Here is a 20,672-nt window from a genome sequence, read left to right as displayed (position 1 = left end):
TCCGCTTGTGGACCAAATGGCTTCGCCATCTTCAGTAAGCAAATAAGTTTGTCATAGAGCATGGCTTCCTCGCTTGAGCTCCGCCATTTTCATATCAATACTAGTGCTCAAACGGGTACCCGAAAAACCCGAATCCGCGGGTCAAAAAAATACCCGCGGATCCGGGTCAAGGTTTTTGCAAACGATACCGGTTGCTAGCTACGAAGTACAAGATTACATGTTGAACGTGTTGTCAAATCATCTCCTGTAAACAAGTGAAGTAAAATCACATCTTTTATCATTTTAAGCAGTGTTGTTATTCGCATAGTCATAAATATAAAGAAGTGACGCACCAAAAGCATTAACGTTGAGTTTCATTTGTTATTCACATCCCAAAATGGCGACTTTTTTAACGAAACCTGTATAATACAATATATCGACTTCAAAGTAGAAAAGGCAGTTAGAGCTTCCAGTGAAAGTTACTTTGGCTTCTCCTCTCAAAAAAGAGAAGCTTAATGGTTGCTTGATGGGTTGTTTTTCTTATACACGCAAGTTGTTTATTGCTATTCCAAGTAATACTAACATTTGCTGATTAAGGTCAAGAACGTTGTGTAAAACTATGTGCAGTTCGGTATTTCGTTCATAATTAAATAAATCAGACAAATAAAAAGTATAATATTCTAAACAATATACTTGACAAACAGTTGAATATTTAAGACGCTTAACATCCTATGAAAACTAAAGTAGTTCTATTTTAATTAACTTATGTATTATCTGACCCGAGCCGAATTTTCTTGGGTATTAAAATTTTGACCCGCCGACCCGACCCGAAGAATATGTTTGACCCGTGTGATCCCTAATCAATACCATAATGATTTTATGTATGAGAACTACGTCATGCTTCCGACGCTGCCCGAAGCCAATTTCGCGTTCGCTCGTAAATGTTCGGATATCGTAGCGGGAAATTCAAATGGCATACATTGTTTCCCCCCCCCCCCCAAAAAAAAACAAAAAAAAAACAACGAGCATTAAGTATCTCGTGAAATCAATATTACCAGACCAAATATAACGTTGAAATTGTTCTTATTGCTATCAAGAACACATACTTTTTTATAATGATATTCCCCTGCTCAAGTAAAATCGTCCATATAAAAAGAACTTATGAAAATAGTAATCACACAAGCAAGCAAGAATAATATTTATTGAACATCATAATGACCGATTAAAAACACTGTTTGAAGGATTAAAAACTACGAACACAAATAAATGTAGCCAAACAGTAATGGTAGGGGATACAAAATATTGGTGACGCTGTAACATTCATCTTATACAAAAATCTACAAACAATTAATCAACAAAGACATATAAAAGCTTTTACAAATAACAAACATGGTTATAATATATGTATGAACTATATATATATTATACATGCACCATTCGTGGGTATAACTTGAAAAGTGACAAAGATGAAGCGGTGAGACATTAAATATTAAAAAAGAGAGATTCATCTGTTTGTAATAAAGTCAATTTTTTAATGAGATTTCCCATACGTATCTCTGTATAGTTTTAAATATACAATAGAGCCGTTATTTTACATGATACAAATGTATTTGAGCGACAGATGAATGAATATTAAACTTAATTCTTTGGTACATTCTAACAGTTTAGGAAGGCATTTCGGTAGTATCTCGCCTGTCTAAACAGAATATTGATCAACTATTAAATATATAACAAAGACAAAAGCAGGAACAAAAGCAATATTGCAATCAACTGAAAGTCAGAAATAAGATTTGCATAGCGTCAATCTAACATACACCGAAACGTGCCACCTTTTGACCTACAAACTTTCTTACTGTCAAAAACCAAAGGCAAATGAGCACACAATAATATCATCAGGTATAATTTAATAGACACTGTTGACTATGTGTAAGATATCTAAAATGTACTAGTATTTCAATCAAGCAATCTTATTAAACCGTGTCATCGGACAACATCAATAACAAAATATTTAACCCTGTCCACATAACCCGAAGTCAATTTAACATAACGCAGAAAGTTGCCGCTTACATCCGGTTTTCATCATAGCAATGTCATGGTGGAATTGGTATATTAAAAATATTTTTTTAATAAAAATAGTTGTTCTAATCAGTCAGTTATTGAGCGGGTCTTCCCGAAGTTCATCCCTTTCTGACTGGCGCCCTGCGTATATCCGTATTGAAGCCCTATCAACGTCTGACCTACAAACACACAGGGACCACATTTTAACCTAATATTTTACCCCACCTGTTTTAAGCACAAATACCCAACTGACCTGATGTTACGAAGGTGACTCTCTAAAGACAGTTGGAAATTAAACCAGGAACCGACAGATTGGGTTCGTGAACCGGTCAGATTAAAAGATCAGCGGTGTAAAACAGCCTTGTGCCATGTCTCCAAACAACAAAGATGCGTTTCCAGCGTAAAATCTAGCCGTATTTTGCTTATAATATCCCTTAACGAAATAAATAACTAAATATGTCTTCGACTAAACGAACGTTAAGTTTATGTTCACATCCTTTTCAAGCATCAATGAGCCGCGCTCTGGGAAAACCGGGCTTAAAGGGACCGTCAAACGCGATTGACGAAAAAAGAACAGTTCTAAAATACCGTGTTTTTTTACAATTATTAGTTTATAATTATATTGATTAAAATATCACGACCGGTATATTGCATAACTTGAAAAAAGTTGTTAAGTTTTCATATTTTCATTGTATTCGGTAATAAATTTTACTGGGTACATGTACCAGGTAACTACCAGTTAACTATAAATAACGCAAGTAGATTGATCATCATCGTCACGTGGTAAACCCAGGAATGCAAATTGTGCATGCGTAGTGAATTGTATATATTATATATATATAAAACGATCAATCTACTTGCGTTATTTATTGTGTGTGTAACTTTATGTCACCTATTTTCGATGTTAATTTTCGTTTTCACATCGCGAAATTTTATTACCGAATGACTTTTTTCAAGTAATATAATATACCAGTCGTGATATTTTAATCAATATAAACTAATAATTGTAAAAAAATAGGTATTTTAGAACTTTTATTTGTTTGTCAATTGCGGTTTAATGCATGTGCGAATATGTCGTCCTAGATTAGCACGTGCAGTCTACACAAGCTCATCGGCGACAACACTTTCTGCCTAAACTGAATTTTCGTTTAGAAAACACTTCCTTTAAACGAAAAATTACTTAAAGCGGAAAGTTTCGTGTCTAATTGGTCTGTGCAGACTGCATTAAATATAATTGTCTAAATATAAACCGCACATTAGTATGATTAGTACATACATGTACATTATACATGGCACACTTTAATAAGATCAGTATGATAATAAATAAAACGTGCTTTGACTATTATTTTTGTTATCGTTTTTGCTTTACGCCTTTATCAAAACATGGAAAATATTTGTTCTCGATATGTTGTGTCAGCACAGAAATGGCAATTCCTTATTCATGACAACTAAATATCATGGCGTTTTACGGCGAAAATAAACCAATAATTATGTAGATTACCTGCTTGCAAAGTTTCCTGGTCGAAGTTTCTAGGATTGTGTTTTGATTCCTTGGGACCGAGTGTGGGACCGGAGAAGCCGTTCTTCTGGGCCTGTAATAGAAACATCCCAGATGAGGAATTATTCATACCAGAAAGCGAACATTTTCAATTTAATGGGTACAGCAAAACATAGTAATTCATTGTTTGCGTTCTGACAAAACTGGGTTTAAAGCTTGTGCGTAGTGTCGTCCCAGGTTCGCCCGTGATTTTATGGTATTCTTCTTTTAATTGATGGCTCCTCTAGAAAAATCCAGTTTAGTGTCCGCAAAGGCTTATCAGGGACGACACTTTCGAACGAGCATTAAGTCCAGTTTTACAGACCGAGGCTAAAATATTGTAGTATTGGATGAATGGAATTAGCGGATAATGCTAATGCTATTTTTTCAATAAGGTTGAAAATGAATTCATTCCATATCAAACAAATGCAATATTTTACCCAGCGTAAAAATACTTATCCACTACAGTGCGTTCTCATTGTATTACACACATAAACCGAGCTATTTTCACGGTCAGCGATTAAAACATTACTGTCATTACGGTATTTTAAGAGAGAACTGTGAAATGCTGAATATAATTTCGAACGAGTTTTTTACCCTTTGAAAATACTGTAGAAAGCCAGGATACGAAATATCGCAGCGGAAGAATTGATATCTTGTAGAAGCGGTCAAAACCTGCGACACTTTCTGGCTCGATTATTACCACCGCTAGATCACAGATTTGCGTCTATGAAACTACATGGACTTAAATGATATGAAATCTACAGATATGACATCTCAGTTGACACTCGAACCACTCGGGGTTTGAATATGGTTTTATACTTTCGCGATCAGACAACGACTGTTACACTTGAACCAACTACATCAAGTAAATATTCAAACCATATCACATAAAACACGATGTTATTTATACATAGAAATCATGGTACTTGAGGTACACGTAAAAATTAACGTTGCTCGGGGTTCGTTGCACAAACTGATCGCGTGTTGCATTAGCTTACCAATCCATCATCAAGACATTGTAAAAACAATACAATGGGTGTGAATGAAATGTGTCTATTTATAACCCGGTCTGTGGAAAACCCAGGCTTAATGCACGTACGTAAAGTGTCGTCCCAGATGAACATGTGCAGTCCGCCCAGGCTAATCGGGGACAACACTTTTCGCCGTGACTGGGTATACGTTTAGAAAACATTTCCTTCAAACGAAACACTCCATACAAGCGGAAATTGCCGACCCTGAATTTCGGTCCCTGTGCAAACCGCACAGCACTTTCCCAATTAGGAGAAAACTACAAATTTCCCAATCGCTGTAAAAAAATCCGAATTGATGGTTTCTAAAAAAAAATTTTTTTACATATAGTTAGTTTCCCTATGCAGCTCTATGGCTTGAACCTAAGTAAATATAATATTGACAACTTGACAACACTTAGTTATCAATTTAAAAGTATTTGGGAGCAAAAAAATCAAATACACAAATTTTCCAATATGAAGACTTGACGACGCGAATTTTCCCAATTGCGGGGTTTTTCGCGCACAATTTTCCCAATTAGGCCGGTACCGGTACTTTTCCCAATTGGGCAAAAAAAATCACTTTATTAAGTCCGGTTTTCCTAGATCGAGGTAAAACACTTACCGACCGGCCCACAGCGTGGATACAATTTAAAACGATTGCCATGCCGTTGTTGCGGTCGGTGAGGTTCGCCGTGCCAAACTTGTCCGTGACCGCCACGCCGTAGCTCTCGATAGCCTTCAGAAAGTTATCAATGTTCTCCATGTCTCGAAACTGCTTGAAGCTGCCGGATTCTACCCGGTGAATTTTCTTCACGGATCCGGGTTTCAATGTGTTTATTAACCTGCAAAGGTATCGTCAACAAACGATTTATAAGAAACAACACAATTGACAATGGAATAATGCTTATTTAATGAAATTAACTTAAAGCATTGTTTGATTTATGCCTGGCCTCTAAAAGTGGCATCTCCCACCATATATTGGATTTGTTTGTATCATACCACACACTCGAAGGGGAGAGATCACTAGACCCTCGGTATTTTTAAATTAAAAAAAAATGCAGCACATTAGCCACTAAGTTAGAAAATTCGACGTAAAAGCATGGGACAACGAAGCTATTATTAACGTATGATTTGTACGAAAATATTTTCTTATAACGGTATAAATTGTTTAAGCCACAGATGAGACTTGTTAACAGATTTTTGTATTTTTTATGTTTTAATTTAATTTTACGATCGAAACTGTACCTTTGGAATACTGGGAACAAATAATAACAAGGAAGAAGATAACATATATTAGAAATGTGTCAGAAACACTGATTTGACATATGCCCCAAAAAACGAACGTGTGGACAAGGATAAATGCAAATCAAACAAGAGTGCCAAACTGTCACAAGATACGCCCGTTCGAAGGTTTTGGACACCATGCTAAATGCTTGAAATGCACTAAGTGACATCGAGACCTTGTTATTGACCCGGCATGACCCATATTTGAACTTGACCTAGATATCATTAAGACGTATATCTGACTAAATTCGGTAAAGATCAGATGAAAACTACTTCAATTAGAGAGCGGACACCATGCTAAATGCTTGAAATGCACTAAGTGACATCGTGACCTCGTTTTTGACCCAGCAGGACCCATATTTGAACTTGACCTACATATCATCTAGACACAACTGATGGCCAAATTAGGTGAAGATCGGATGAAAACTACTTCAATTAGAGAGCGGACACCATGCTAAATGCTTGAAATGCACTAAGTAACCTCGTGACCTCGTTTTTAACCCGGCATGACCCATATTCGAACTTGACCTACATATCATCTAGACAAAACTTCTGACCAAATTAGGTGAAGATCGGATGAAAACTACTTCAATTAGAGAGCGGACATCATGCTTAATGCTTGAAATGCACTAAGTGACCTCATGACCTCGTTTTTGATCCTGCATGACCCATATTTGAACTTGACCTACATATCATCTAGACACAACTTCTGACCAAATTAGGTGAAGATCGGATGAAAACTACTTCAATTAGAGAGCGGACACCATGCTTAATGCTTGAAATGCACTAAGTAACCTCGTGACCTCGTTTTTAACCCGGCATGACCCATATTCGAACTTGACCTACATATCATCTAGACAAAACTTCTGACCAAATTAGGTGAAGATCGGATGAAAACTACTTCAATTAGAGAGCGGACACCTTGCTAAATGCTTGAAACGCACTAAGTGACCTCGTGACCTAGTTTTTGACCCGGCATGACCCATATTTAAACTTGACCTACATATCATCTAGACTCAACTTCTGACCAAATTTGGTGAAAATCGGGTGAAAACTACTTCAATTAGAGAGCGGACACCATGCTTAATCCTTGAAATGCACTAAGTGACCCCGTGACCTAGTTTTTGACCCAGCATGACCCATATTCGAACTTGACCTAGATATTGTCTAGACACAACTTCTGACCAAGTTTGGTGAAGATCGGATGAAAACTATTTGAATTAGAGAGCGGACACTGCTGAATATAATGCATACATTTTTTTAATCCATTGTATTATTTAGAAAATTGCCGTTTGGCCAAACTGTACACAAGTACCTTTAGTATAGTTAAACCGGTAGCGGAGTTATAACCGACTCGATACTTCAAACAATATAAAGACATACGTTCCATACAACGGTGGGTCAGCTTGTGTACAATAAAGTTCATCCCATAAAATGTGTGTGGCACGGTCAAACTTTACGCTCTGATTCAGTCATTGTAATGAAAGCCGAACTGCTGTATTCACAGTAATTGACAAAAGTGGTAACTTATGTATACACCATATATTGTGTGGGAAAATTGTCGGTGGTTCATTGATACTTCATAGTCTTCATAGATGTCTACTTACGATTCTTTTTTAGTCCTATAATACTGTTTTCAGTATATCGTAAGATATTTAGCGCATATTTCGTCGTGGGGTTAAACTTAATGAAAACATTTGCCAATAACACTCTATATGAAAATAACCATTTTAGCTATTTCAACAGTTAAACAATTCTTGATTCAATTACGGTTTTATGGTTCATGTAGAGGCTTCACTTTGAAAAATGTGGGACCCCTAGCATTGAACTCAAATTTGACTAAACGAAGAGTGCCGCATTGAAAATGTTTACATATTTGCTTAAAAGGATGGTTTACCTTCAAACTGCTACCAATTTTGTGCAGCAAAATCTCATACCATCGACAAAATCAATCAAAATACAAAGCGATTTTAACACAAAAATAGACATTATTTTCAAAAATCTGAATGATGTTTATTCAACGTATTTCGGCGGAAAATTATATAACTAGTTAATGATATCGACATTGATGAGGGCAAGTTACGCTTAAATAGTAAAAAAAAATACATATCTAGAAATATCAAAACTCGAACACATGTCATTTCATGACGATGGGGGCAGCTATTTTTAGATTAATAAAATTGAAAGAAACATGCTAAAAACTCACTCATCGCCTAATTGACATTCCAAACGGTTGACGATGACAAATGCATTGGATTGTAATCTTTCCGTTGATGTGTGCAAACTGCATGATCAGACCTCATAAACACTCAAAAAAAAATAACTTTGTAAGAAGCATTTCGCCAATGTTTTCAATTGTTGTCGAATCACACAATTCGCTTCAACAACCTAAATGTAAAAATATTTTGTTTAAACGAAGTTTTTAATAACGAAAGTGAAAACAACGGAAGTCGGATGGATATTATGTGAGATGCACTTCGGCTCCAGAAAAACAATACAAATACACAAAAAAAGACGTGTGTGGAAAATTTTCAGCTGGAAAATATTTGAAATGGGGTTAGTGATTATGTCTCTGTGTGATCATTTCTGTTATTAAGCGCGATCTCTTCCTGATTAATGTTAACAGTTGTTTTAATAGTCGCAACCAACTGTCAAAATAACGATGTGTTTTCTCAGGTATGTGTATACACATACCAGGTTTTCTTACTACTTCACGTGATTTCGACCGATTTGTAATGCACGTTTTTTTCTACGGACCACAGCGAGTGCCATGCTTTCAAAATGGGTAGAAGGAATCGATATACAAATGTATAAAAAGATTCAGTTTGCCAAAAGGAACACATTAATCAAAACGGTACAAGGACAGTAGTTGTTCAGGAAGGAAGAAAGAAAAAACCATGATACCTAGCTGTGTATTTCTATGTTAAACTATGATTTCTAGAGTCGTCTGCACAAAACTCATAAAATCTTGTTATTGATGAGCAATATCTCCTTTTATCACAATGATTTCTACCCAGCCAAACCTATTTCTTTATATTTATTTACAATTTTATATGTCGTCTGCAATTTCTTTCAATTTGAGATGGTTTAAAATTTTCCATTTGGTTATAGCAAAATTGTTAAGCCCTTGAAATAGAATGGTGACTCTTATTATCCACCATACCTGGATTTATAAAAAGTAGTTCAGTTTAGTTATTTTTATAATTTTGTTTAGGAAAATTATCCAAAAAATGCAGTTGAATAATAACTCATTTGTTGTTTCTGACAATAATTTTCTGTGAAATGTTGCTAACTTGACCTTGTATATGTATATAGCTTTGTATTTATTCAACTTACGGTAGTGCATATCCTTCCTAACTTTAGATTGAGATTTTGTAAATTAGTGTACAAATGTATTGGTTTTAAACAAAAATATGAATAAAGCAAAAAAATATTGAATGTCAAAAATGTGTTTATGTTATGCAATCCGTCTTTACCTTTAAAATGATATATAGTTTTACCATATTGTACAACATTGAATGAAGAAAAACCAAATCAAAAGTTTTAACGAAATTTATCCCTCCCATGAACCAATGTTTTAAAATGAGATGTCAGAAACCCTCACAAAAGAACACACTTATAAATACTTGTTTTACTACAAAATTAATCTGTATCCATTTACATGTGAACAAAAAAAGGAAACTTGAGATGACTTGACCAGATAATCTATGTAAATTGATTCGATGTTCAAACGTATCGGTTTCAAATGAAAGTAAACTCAAATACAATCTGGTAATTTACTCAAGACAGTCACATTGCTGCAAAACGACCGAGTGAATTAAAAAAATACCAGTCTTATTTCCAATTAAACGATGTATTCACTTCAGAACATGAATAGAGCTGTATAGGTTATCAATTGGAAGTCACAATGCCTGTTATCTACGTTTGTATACAAACACGGACTTATTCCACGTGGGTAGAACTACTGGTTAAATGCATTCGTTCCACGTGTTTAAAGCTGTCTTAACTAACCAGAGGATTGACTGCCAATTTCAAACACACCTGAATAACTGATTAATCAGCATTTCTTTTTATATTTCATTGATTCACATGTAAACCATGTTTTCTTTAATTGAATCACATTGAAATTTTAGTTAACGATATTTTTTATACTAAGTAATACTATTTAACAAAGTATTTGAATGCTTTAATAAAAAAAACTGTAAACTAATTTTAAAGAGAACAACATACGAAATGCACAAAATAATATCATCCTGGACAAATTTACATAACACTTACAGTGTGTACATGCTAATAGAAAAACGAATCTAATGAATGAAAGTAAAACTTCTCATCTCTAACAAAACTGCTTTTTTTTTTATTCATTCCGCTTTAATTCGTAAATCACCGGGTCTAATTTCAGTTATTGCAGTATTTCATTTGAAAAGATAATTAAAACAAGAACAAGTAATTCAATCAAACAGTGACCAAGATGTGCTAGAAAAAGTCCTGTTTCGATGCCGCTTATATAAATGGTTGGTTAAGCTGCGCTTTGCATTTAGATTACACATTATAATGATAACATTTACATGCACATAAAAGCTATGTGTGATATATACAACAAACCCAGCATATACGGCCTACTTACTCGCACAATAATACCCCGTCTTTCAATGCCGCCTGAAAGCGTTCCTCGCCCAGCGGCGTGTGTGGATCTGCACCCTGGAACAGACATAATAAAATCAGTCGCGTTCTGAGAAAACTGGGCATAACGCATGTGCGTAAAGTGTCGTCCCAGATTAGCCTGTGCAGTCCGCACAGGCTAATAAGGGACGACACTTTCCGCTTTTATGACATTTTTCGTTTAAATGAAGTCTTTTCTTAGCAAAAATCCAATTTAGGCGGAAGGTGTCGTCCCTGATTAGCCTGTGCGGACTGCACAGGCTAATCTGGGACGACACTTTACGCACATGCATTAAGCCCAGTTTTCTCAGAACGCGACTCATATGTTCACGTGGAGTCTTATATAATAGAACAGTCTAACATGTCATTGTTGTATTCGAATACAAATTATTAAATCGTAAACTAGTAGTGGTTATTATGACGAAAATATTTTCAACACATTGTTAAGCTGTATTGTGTTTTCATTTGCATCTTGCGTGTAAATTTAACGATCTACCCTTTATATCAAAAGTTGAACCCGTAACCCCATATATTTGCATTTATTGTTTACTAAAGTACGCGGAGATATACCCACCTGCTCCCCCCCCCCCCCCCCTCCCCCAAAAAAATTAATGTAACTATCATTTTCCATGCGAAAACAAATTTGCTGACCTTACAGTTTTGACTAGCAATGACAATATTTTCACTAGTAAACCCTAATCAGTGTGCTTGTGCGGATTTCATGTGTCTCGACGATTGATACCATACACCCATTAAAAATAATCTTTACAGGATGAAAGATGAGTGAATTCTAATTTAGCTCGCTCTGGGAAAAGAGGACTTAATGCATGTGCATAAAGTGTCGTCCCAGATAAATCAGCAACGACAATTTCCGCCTAGACTGGATTTTCGTTTCGAAGAGACTTCCTTTGACCGAAAAATTCAACAAAAGCGGAAAGTGTCGTCCCTGATTACCCTGTGCGGCCTTCATAAAGCCCAGTTTTTCCAGAGCTTTATGTCATTTCATGTGCATCATCTAAGTGAGCGCATCTTACCGCCACGAGAGGCTTTCCCAGCACCTCCTCGATCCACTGCCTCGCCTCCTGCTCCAACTCCAGGCTGTACTTCAGGTTGATCTGAAAGTAGACCAGTTCAATGATTGTTTTTTTCAAGACAAATTCGGGTCGAAAACTGGTTTGTTAGTAAAGAAAACAAAATAATGAGCCTCGTTCTCGGAAAACGGGGCTTACTGCATGTACCATCTCCGATTAGCCGATGCAGTCTGCTAATCAGGGACGACTCTGTACGCTTTTATGGAATTTTCCGTTTGAAGTTTCTTCTAAGCGAAAATCCACTTAAAGCGGAAAGTGGATTCCCTGATATGCCTGTGTGCACTGCACAGACAAATCTAGGACGAGGCATTACGTAAATGCATAAACCCTGTTTTCACACAGCGCGTTCCTTTTTTTTCTCATAAATTTAAAGTAAAATTGAATATTGTCTATGTCCATTAAACTAACGTTTTATTGTTTATCTGTTTGTGTGATAAATGCTAATTGTAATTCAAAGGCACTCATCTTAACTGGTTGCGCTGTTTATAAAGTAAAAGGAAGAAATACCATCCGTATGTGATGTAAACTTTAAACAAGAGCACCGCCTTGCGGGTGCAGACCGCTCATCTATTTTCTTTTTAAAGGTGAAGGGACTCTCATTTTCAATCACAAAGGAGGGAGGGGTGGAGTGAAGAGGGGTGTATAGTGTGGGGGTGTGGACATTTATTACATTATCTTCCAAAAATGTGAAAAAAATGAAAAAAAAAATCCGGGGGGGGAGGGTGGGGGGGGGGGGTGGGGGGGGTGGGGGGGGGAGGGTGGGGGGGATTCTTTGGTGCGATGGTTGGACGGTATTTCAAACATAAAATAATAAAAATAAATATTTGTGTTTTTTAAGTTTCAAAAAAAATAATTTGGGGGGGGGGTGAGGTGGGGGGGGGTATAGTGTAAGGGTGTGGTGGTAATTTGTGAGATGATCTTAAAAAAAAAAAAATGGGGAGGGGGTGAGGTGGGGGGGGGAGGTGGAGGGGGGGGGGTATAGTGTGAGGGTGTGGTGGTAATTTGTGAGATGATCTTAAAAAAAAAATGGGGGGGGTGAGGTGGGGGGGGAGGTGGAGGGGGGGTATAGTGTGAGGGTGTGGTGGTAATTTGTGAGATGATCTTAAAAAAAAAAAAAAAAAAGGAGGGGGGGGTATTCGGGGGGGAGGGGGGGCACGGGGGAGGGTTTGGGTGGAGTCTATTGTGGTATGTCAGGAAAGAGTAGTTTTGTCAAAGTATTAATCAAATCTAATCATAAATAAAGAAGTTATGGCAATTTTAGCAAAATTTAATAATTTGATCTTGAGAGTCAAGGTCATTCAAAGGTCAAGGTAAAATTCAACTTGCCAGGTACAGTAACCTCATGATAGCATGAAAGTATTTGAAGTTTGGAAGCAATAGCCTTGATACTTTAGAAGTAAAGTGGATCGAAACACAAAATTTAACCATATATTCAAAGTTACTAAGTCAAAAAAGGGCCATAATTCCATAAAAATGACATCCAGAGTTATGCAACTTATCCTTTTACTGTACCCTTATGATAGTTTGCGAGTGTTCCAAGTATGAAAGCAATATCTATGATAATTTAGGGGTAAAGTGGACCAAAACACAAAACTTAACCAAATTTTCAATTTTCTAAGTATAAAGGGCCCATAATTCCGTCCAAATGCCAGTCAGAGTTACATAACTTTGCCTGCACAGTCCCCTTATGATAGTTAATAAGTGTTGCAAGTATGAAAGCAATAGCTTTGATACTGTAGGAATAAAGTGGACCTAAACACAAAACTTAACAAAATTTTCTATTTTCTAAGTATAAAAAGGGCACATAATTCTGTCAAAATGCCAGTCAGAGTTACATTACTTTGCCTGCACAGTCCCCTTATGTTAGTTAGTAAGTGTTGCAAGTACGAAAGCAATAGCTTTGATACTTAAGGAATAAAATGGACCTAAACACAAAACTTAACCAAAGTTTTCAATTTTCTAAGTATAAAAAGGGCACATAATTCTGTCAAAATGCCAGTCAGAGTTACATTACTTTGCCTGCACAGTCCCCTTATGTTAGTTAGTAAGTGTTGCAAGTACGAAAGCAATAGCTTTGATACTTAAGGAATAAAATGGACCTAAACACAAAACTTAACCAAAGTTTTCAATTTTCTAAGTATAAAAAGGGCACATAATTCTGTCAAAATGCCAGTCAGAGTTACATTACTTTGCCTGCACAGTCCCCTCATGATAGTAAGTAAGTGTACCAAGTTTGAATGCAATAGCATTGATACTTTCTGAAAAAAGTGGACCTAAACGCAAAACTTAACCAAAATTGTCAATTTTCTAAGTATAAAAAGGGCACATATTTCAGTCAAAATGCACGCCAGAGTTATCTAACTTTGCCTGTCCAGTCCCCTCATGATAGTAAGTAAGTGTACCAAGTTTGAATGCAATTGCATTGATACTTTCTGAGAAAAGTGGACCTAAACGCAAAACTTAACCGGACGCCGACGCCGACGCCAAGGTGATGACAATAGCTCATAATTTTTTTTCAAAAAATAGATGAGCTAAAAATAATAAATAGCATAACTAGCTCTTTACGCTACACATTAAAATATTATTCACAGAATTTGGTATTACGGCGCTTATGTACGTAATTAAAACACGACTCGGTCTATTTAAACAAGAGCACCGCATAACGGGTGCCACGCTCGGCTGCGAAAGCATTGACCTTGACCTTTGACCTAGTGACCCAACAAGAGATGTGTTTGTCAGAAACACAATACCCCCTACTGCGCCGCATTGAAATAAAATTTCTATTTATCATTTGACAGGTATAGAAATCATCTCCCTTTAAAGGTTATGACTTCCCTTGAATTTTGTCCACTCCAACCAGGGTGGGGGGTGGGGGGTGGGGAGGGTCTCACAGTCAATTATGACCATGTCAGACATCACTGACAACCAAGGCCTATGGTTTAAAAGAGATCATAGCCAGAGTTGATCATGTATCTATGGACATAAGTCCACAGGTATGTAATGAACATCAAAGAAATTATAATTATATCATTTAAAAAAAAACTTTGACAAAGCAATCATTTGGGTTATAAATAATTAAAATAATAAATCTGTACAGTAACTGTGAAAAGAACTTCAATTCTTGGTAAGGATATATATAATATGAGATTTATAATTATATAAATAACTTCCCTTGAAAATAATTCTCTGTAACAAATCTCTATTTTTAGTAGCAAATAATTAAAAGCCACTACCGTGACTGTAGATTCACCACTCAAAATGTGCAGCTCCATGAGATACACATGCATGCCAAATATATAAAGTGGCTATGTTCAATATTGAATAATTTTCTCCCTTTTTAAAGCTTATTACTTCCCTTAAAGCTGTATTTTTTACCGTAGACCGTAAAGGATTACCTTGACCTTGACCTTTTACCACAATGTGTTTGTCAGAAACACAATGCCGCCTACTGCGTCGCTTTGATTTATTTAACAAAAATATATATGTGGGCAGGTCAGATAACTATGTCCTTTTAAAGCTTATTACTTCCATTGACTTTGTTTTTTGCACCCTAGACCTTGAAGGATGATGTTCACCTTGAAATTTTACCACTCAAAATGTGCAGGTCCATGAGATACACATGCATGCCAAATCTCAAGGTGCTATCTTCAATATTTAAAAAGTTATGGACAATGTTAAGGTTTTAGCACGACGCCTACGGCGGCCGGCGGACGTCGAACGGTGGACGACGAGCTGGCTATGACAATAGCTCGGGTTTTCTCCGAAAAAAGCCTCGCTAAAAAAGAATGGAAATTGTATTGATGTCGATTATACTTGTATGATGGTCTGTTTTGAGAAAAACGACACTCTGATGTTTGTTTCTTTAGAAATACAGCAATAGTGATGTCAAGTCCCGGCGCGACATAAAAAGTTATCTACATTTTTAAATGCCTCTTTAACTGCTGGTAAAACTCTTTAAAGATTTACAAAAAACAAACAAGTAAATATTCAGGAAATAAGTATTTGGTATCAATTATGCCTTGCTTGCTGACTGTCGTTATCTTGAGAACCACTGTGGTAATGATCAAGATGTTTTTCAAATGACACAGCGATAGCATCTTCATTCACTTCCTGCTTGACATGCTACGACGAGCAAAGTATTAACTTAAAGCGGAAATTAAATAGATAAATAAATGTGGTCGTTATGTTAATTTAGACTTGAACAAACCATTGATTTACACGAACACATATTCAGCACTCAATTAAAACACATTAAAAATTCTATTGATTGATGTGTTTTTAATATGTTTAAGCCTTATCATAATTATGAATGGTGCTTATATTTCTTTGGATGTTTTGTTCGATCGCATATTAATACGAAAAATAGAAAATTCAACTACAGATAGCTTAATGATATATAAATTAAATCGAAAATAAAAGGCAGTGATAACATGATCGTTCCCCGACTGCTTTATATGGGGCTCTCCTGGTATATTGCCTGACAACAGTATACGAATTGATTCTCTGCAATTGATTTAAGCGATAAAGCGATCATATCAAACTATTGGTACGAAATTCAAAGCTGACGTTCACGCTTTACCGAATGCCCCGTTTTCTTGAAAAACTTGTTAATGTGACATAAAGATCCATGTACTTTCTAGAAGCGTTTGTACCATTGTAGTTAAAGTTGCGTAAACAACTCAATAAATCAATACGTTATAAAAATCCCTGGAAACTTTTGAATGTTCTGAATAATTATTCCTTGATTTTCAACATGAAAAAAAATACACGAATGGATACCAATGCCTTTTGCTGGTATTCACAAATCTATAACAGAATCATGTCTTTAACTACGCTGATCTATCTTAAGTCCATATTTTATGACTTAACAATAGTGAAATACGAACCATCTCCAGCAACATTCAACAAACAAACATTAAGCATTTAAACATTTAAAATTGAAAGGGAAATAAACGACTTATGGAATTATACGGACAAAAGACTGTTACTTTACATAATTCTAAGTATTTTGTGAATACGGACAAAGGCAATATTTACTAGAAAATGGGATTCAAAGCATGGGCATTAAAACCCGTTTTCCCAGAGAGCGGCTCAAAGGTAATGTTTACTGGGACCCTCACCCTTCTGTGAACTTCAGACGTGAGTCCGTATCCAACTGGTCTGTTGGCCATCTTGTGCTTTATGATACAGTCACCTGAAAACGATATGTAAACATAAATTGCTAATTTGGAATGATTGCGAATTTGCGATCATTAAATGAATCCCTTAATAGTCGCAGTTTAAGCAGTAGTGGTAGAAGTAACACTAGTAGCAATAGTAGTAGTTTTAGTATTAGTAGTTGCAGAAGTAGCAGAAGCAGCAGCAGCAGTATTAGTATTAGCAGCAACAGAAGTAATCGTTGAAGCAGTAGTAGTAGCAGCAGTAGCAGTAGCAGTAGTAGTAGTTGTAACAGTAGAATTATACGATTTTTGTCAGAGCTTTATGGAAATGGTATAAGAGTTGTTGTGGAATGATGGCAGCAAACGATAAATCATAACCAAGAAGTCAATAACCACGGCGCAATCAGTGGATTTTGCAAGACAACCGCGTCGTGATGTATCGTAAGTGACATGTTTTATTTCATATGGTATTTTGATGACATTTAAGTTGCTAAGTAAAATATCCCCGGGTTGTTTTCAGTATTGATACGATAAAGCACACAAAGTGGAAATGTCAAAAATTGACGTGTTATCAATACCGTTCGTTAATTATATGAATTTGCCTGTGTTGAAATCACGTTTTCTTGTTGATATGCATAAAACAAGGATCTGACAGTATTTGGCAGTATTGAAAGCCACACTAAACACCCTTACGAGTGAAAACCCCTTTCAGTTAAGTGTGCGCTTCTTTGAAATAGTCCTGTTTATGTACATGTATAAACGTTTCGTAATTGTCTTCCATGTCCATTGGCCACATCAGTCTTTTTAATATTCGACAGAGGTTGGACCCCGGTGTTCTTTTTTAAAATTATCCACTGTATTTAGTGTTATTCGAAGTAACTTTTGCATGGCCTCCAAAGAAAGTAAAATGCATGCAGAACAGCAGAACATCAATTTTAATGTAATTGTTTATGTAAGTGTCATGATGACATCTTGTATTGTTCGAACTTTTTGTGTTTTGTTCTATTGAAATGACATTGAACTAGCTTAGACCTTCAGTAAAAGTTGGCGAATAAGCATCCAATTGCCGCCCATTAGCATCTTCAGTTGAATCAAAATATCTTTAGTATATATTGAGTTATCGCTGGATCCTTACTGCGGACGGACGGGTTACAGTTCGTAAATCAACAGTCAATATGGAACTTATTAACATTAATCGCAAATTCGATTCCGATATTTCATTGAACACACGTTTAACTTGCGGCTTTAATTTTCGTTCTTAAGAAGTTCATTCACCAAGTTATCTATATATCTTTAGTACATATTGAGTTATCGCTGGATCCTTATTGCGAACGGATGGGCGTTAACCTTAAGGTTACAGCCCGTAAATCAACAGTCAATATGTAACTTATTAACATAAATTTCAAATTCGATTCCGATATATTTTCATTGAACACACGTTTAACTTGCGGCTTTAATTTTCGTTCTTATAAAGTTCATTCACCAAGTTAAGATGCACCATTTACAAACGTCTTTGTTTAATAGACGTATGTTTAAAATATATTTGAAGCACAAATAGCAAACCTTTTATTTCCTGATTATATTCTTTGCTTTTTTTGCCAAAACCGGTACGTATACACACATGAGTAGGTTTCGACGAAATCACGTTGTTTACATTTAAGTTTCAACAGCAAATACATTCGTTGACACTTAAAAACTTAAGATGTATAGCCGTTTCAAGATTTTAACTCGCGATACGATGTTATCTGACGTGTAACAACAGACGTAGCTTTATATTTATGCGGTATTACAAACACGTAAGGAATTTAGGCATTTCACGCTTGTCGCTAGTAGCTTAGAAATTAAGTTATGCTTTAAACTGAATAAATCAGGATGTGTAGTTAGTATAATACACGATATAATATTAAGCATAAAACAATACACATGTAGTATGAAATGTTTAATGTTGAACAGCTTTTGTACATGCATATTTGTACAGTACTGTTGAAACATGCACTGGACATTAATAGCAGAATCTACCTGTACAATTCACAGGTGAGAAATCGTGAAATCGATACACATTTTTGAATCGAGAATAAACCGGTCTCACAATTTTATTTTGTTTATAAGTATTCATTTAAAAAACATAAATTATACTTACGTTCACGTTATCCTTATTTGTAAACAATGTATGTTAACAGTAGTTCCGTGTTAATGTACGCTGTTCACTAAATAAAACTGTCCCAAACCGGTAGATGTTATCTATGAACCGGCATGTAACGACAATGCTGTAAGAGTGACAATCCTTGTTTAAACATTCACGTATGGGGCGCTTAAAGGGAACTCAATAATGCTTAATAAATAAGGAGATAACGTACGTGAAATATTATTACATAATGCACGTAATTATGGAATGACGATTAAAAAAATTGTACTTGTCATTGCATGCCAAAGACTTAAACAACGCATTCTCCAATATCTTAATTATTTCATATATTCGACGTATTTTGATTGGTAATAATTATAGTAAAAATAATATTAATCATAAAAATAACGATGAGTATTATTATTATAAGTAGTAGTAGAAGAAGTAGTGGTATTGTTGTTGTTGCAATAAGACATTCTAACCAGTCCTTATATTAATAATTTGTACTGGGTCGACGCCCTCAGTACATAATCTTCGGATCTACGTTGGTCGGCGCATAATCCACATAATTCTGGTTGAATATAATACAATACGCCGACTATACGCTCAATTGGTAGTTTCCTTTCATCGATACTTCACATTGACAAGAGTGCGTCTTGACTTCCTTGGATTAAGTTGATAACACTTCAAAACAACAGTCAATGGTTCGAAATAATTTCCTCGTCCTGAGCGTTTTTGGAATGTTAAAACCGTGCCAGACTAGCACGTATTTAATCACGTTAAGAGTCCCATGTAGCTGTATTTAAGCCCATAAAAGGCCTTGTGTAAGGATTATGGGCTTATATGATATTTTGATGCCCCGGTAGGATGGCATATAGCAGTCGCACGTACTGTTCGTCCGTCCGGCCGTGTGTCCGTCCGGCATTCCGTTTTTCGGAGCTTTTTACGCAACGCTTTCAGATATTTGGCTATTTTTTGTATCTGATTAAACGTATATTACCTACAGATGAAGTGTGAGTTTCGTTACGGTTGATTATTTTTGGCGAAGTTATGGGTCTTTGACTTCGATATTTTCTCCGTTTTCCGGAGTTTTTTTTACGCAACGCTTTGATATATTGAGCTCATTTTTGGAATGTTAGTTTACCTACATGACATATTGATGACGTGTCAGTTTCGTTCCGGTCAATTGATTTTCGTTTGCTAAGTTATGGGCCTTGGACATAGAAATTTCTCTATTATAACAGTTTTCCGGAGTTTTTTATGCAACACTTTTTCTGACACTGAGCTGATTTGTTGATATGTGAGTCTACCTACATGACTTACAGATGAAGTGTGAGTTACTTTCCGGTCCATTGATGTTTGGCGATGTAATGTGCCTTGGACTTAAAAGTTTTCTCTATGCTTACCGTTTTCCGTTAGTTTTTTACGAAACGCTTTCAGATATTTGGCTGATTTTGGGAATGTGGGCCTACTTTTATTACTTACAGATGAAAAGTGAGTGTCGTAACGGTCAATTGATTTGTGGCGACGTTATTGGCCATGGACCTTACAATTTTCTCTAAAATAGCCGTTGTGTGGCTTCAAAGAGCAGTAGGGGGCATTGTGTTTCACAAATACAGGTCTTGTCCAAAACCATGCAGAGGAGAAGAGAACGGAATCCTCTTGGACAATAGCCCGATCATCAGAACAGAAATGAAATTTATTACGACTTAAATAGCACATCGTCAGTCCCAATAATGTTAAATTATAAAAAGTTCACGTGAA

The 20,672-nt window shown here is 36.0% G+C and overlaps 1 protein-coding gene across 2 annotated transcripts; it reads right to left on the bottom strand.

Moving 5' to 3' along the window:
- Positions 1–1,166: 1,166 nt before the first annotated feature.
- Positions 1,167–19,089, bottom strand: LOC127878078 (muscle-specific protein 20-like). 2 transcript variants are annotated; one of them, XM_052424491.1, is made up of 7 exons: positions 18,924–19,089; positions 16,745–16,818; positions 11,568–11,648; positions 10,499–10,572; positions 5,210–5,429; positions 3,539–3,629; positions 1,167–2,216 (listed from the first exon to the last, which is right to left on the bottom strand). In XM_052424491.1, the coding sequence occupies exons 2-7, from the start codon at positions 16,793–16,795 to the stop codon at positions 2,125–2,127; spliced, it is 609 nt and encodes a 202-aa protein (XP_052280451.1). In that variant the 5' UTR covers positions 16,796–16,818; positions 18,924–19,089; the 3' UTR covers positions 1,167–2,124. The 2 variants fall into 2 exon arrangements, with proteins under 2 accessions (XP_052280451.1, XP_052280452.1); XM_052424492.1 differs by lacking the exon at positions 18,924–19,089 and adding an exon at positions 18,347–18,499.
- Between the last annotated feature and the right edge of the window lie 1,583 nt (positions 19,090–20,672).

This window comes from Dreissena polymorpha, chromosome 4, assembly GCF_020536995.1.
Source record: "Dreissena polymorpha isolate Duluth1 chromosome 4, UMN_Dpol_1.0, whole genome shotgun sequence".
Taxonomy (NCBI): Eukaryota; Metazoa; Mollusca; class Bivalvia; order Myida; family Dreissenidae; genus Dreissena; species Dreissena polymorpha.
This window is presented reverse-complemented; position numbering and strand designations above follow the sequence as displayed.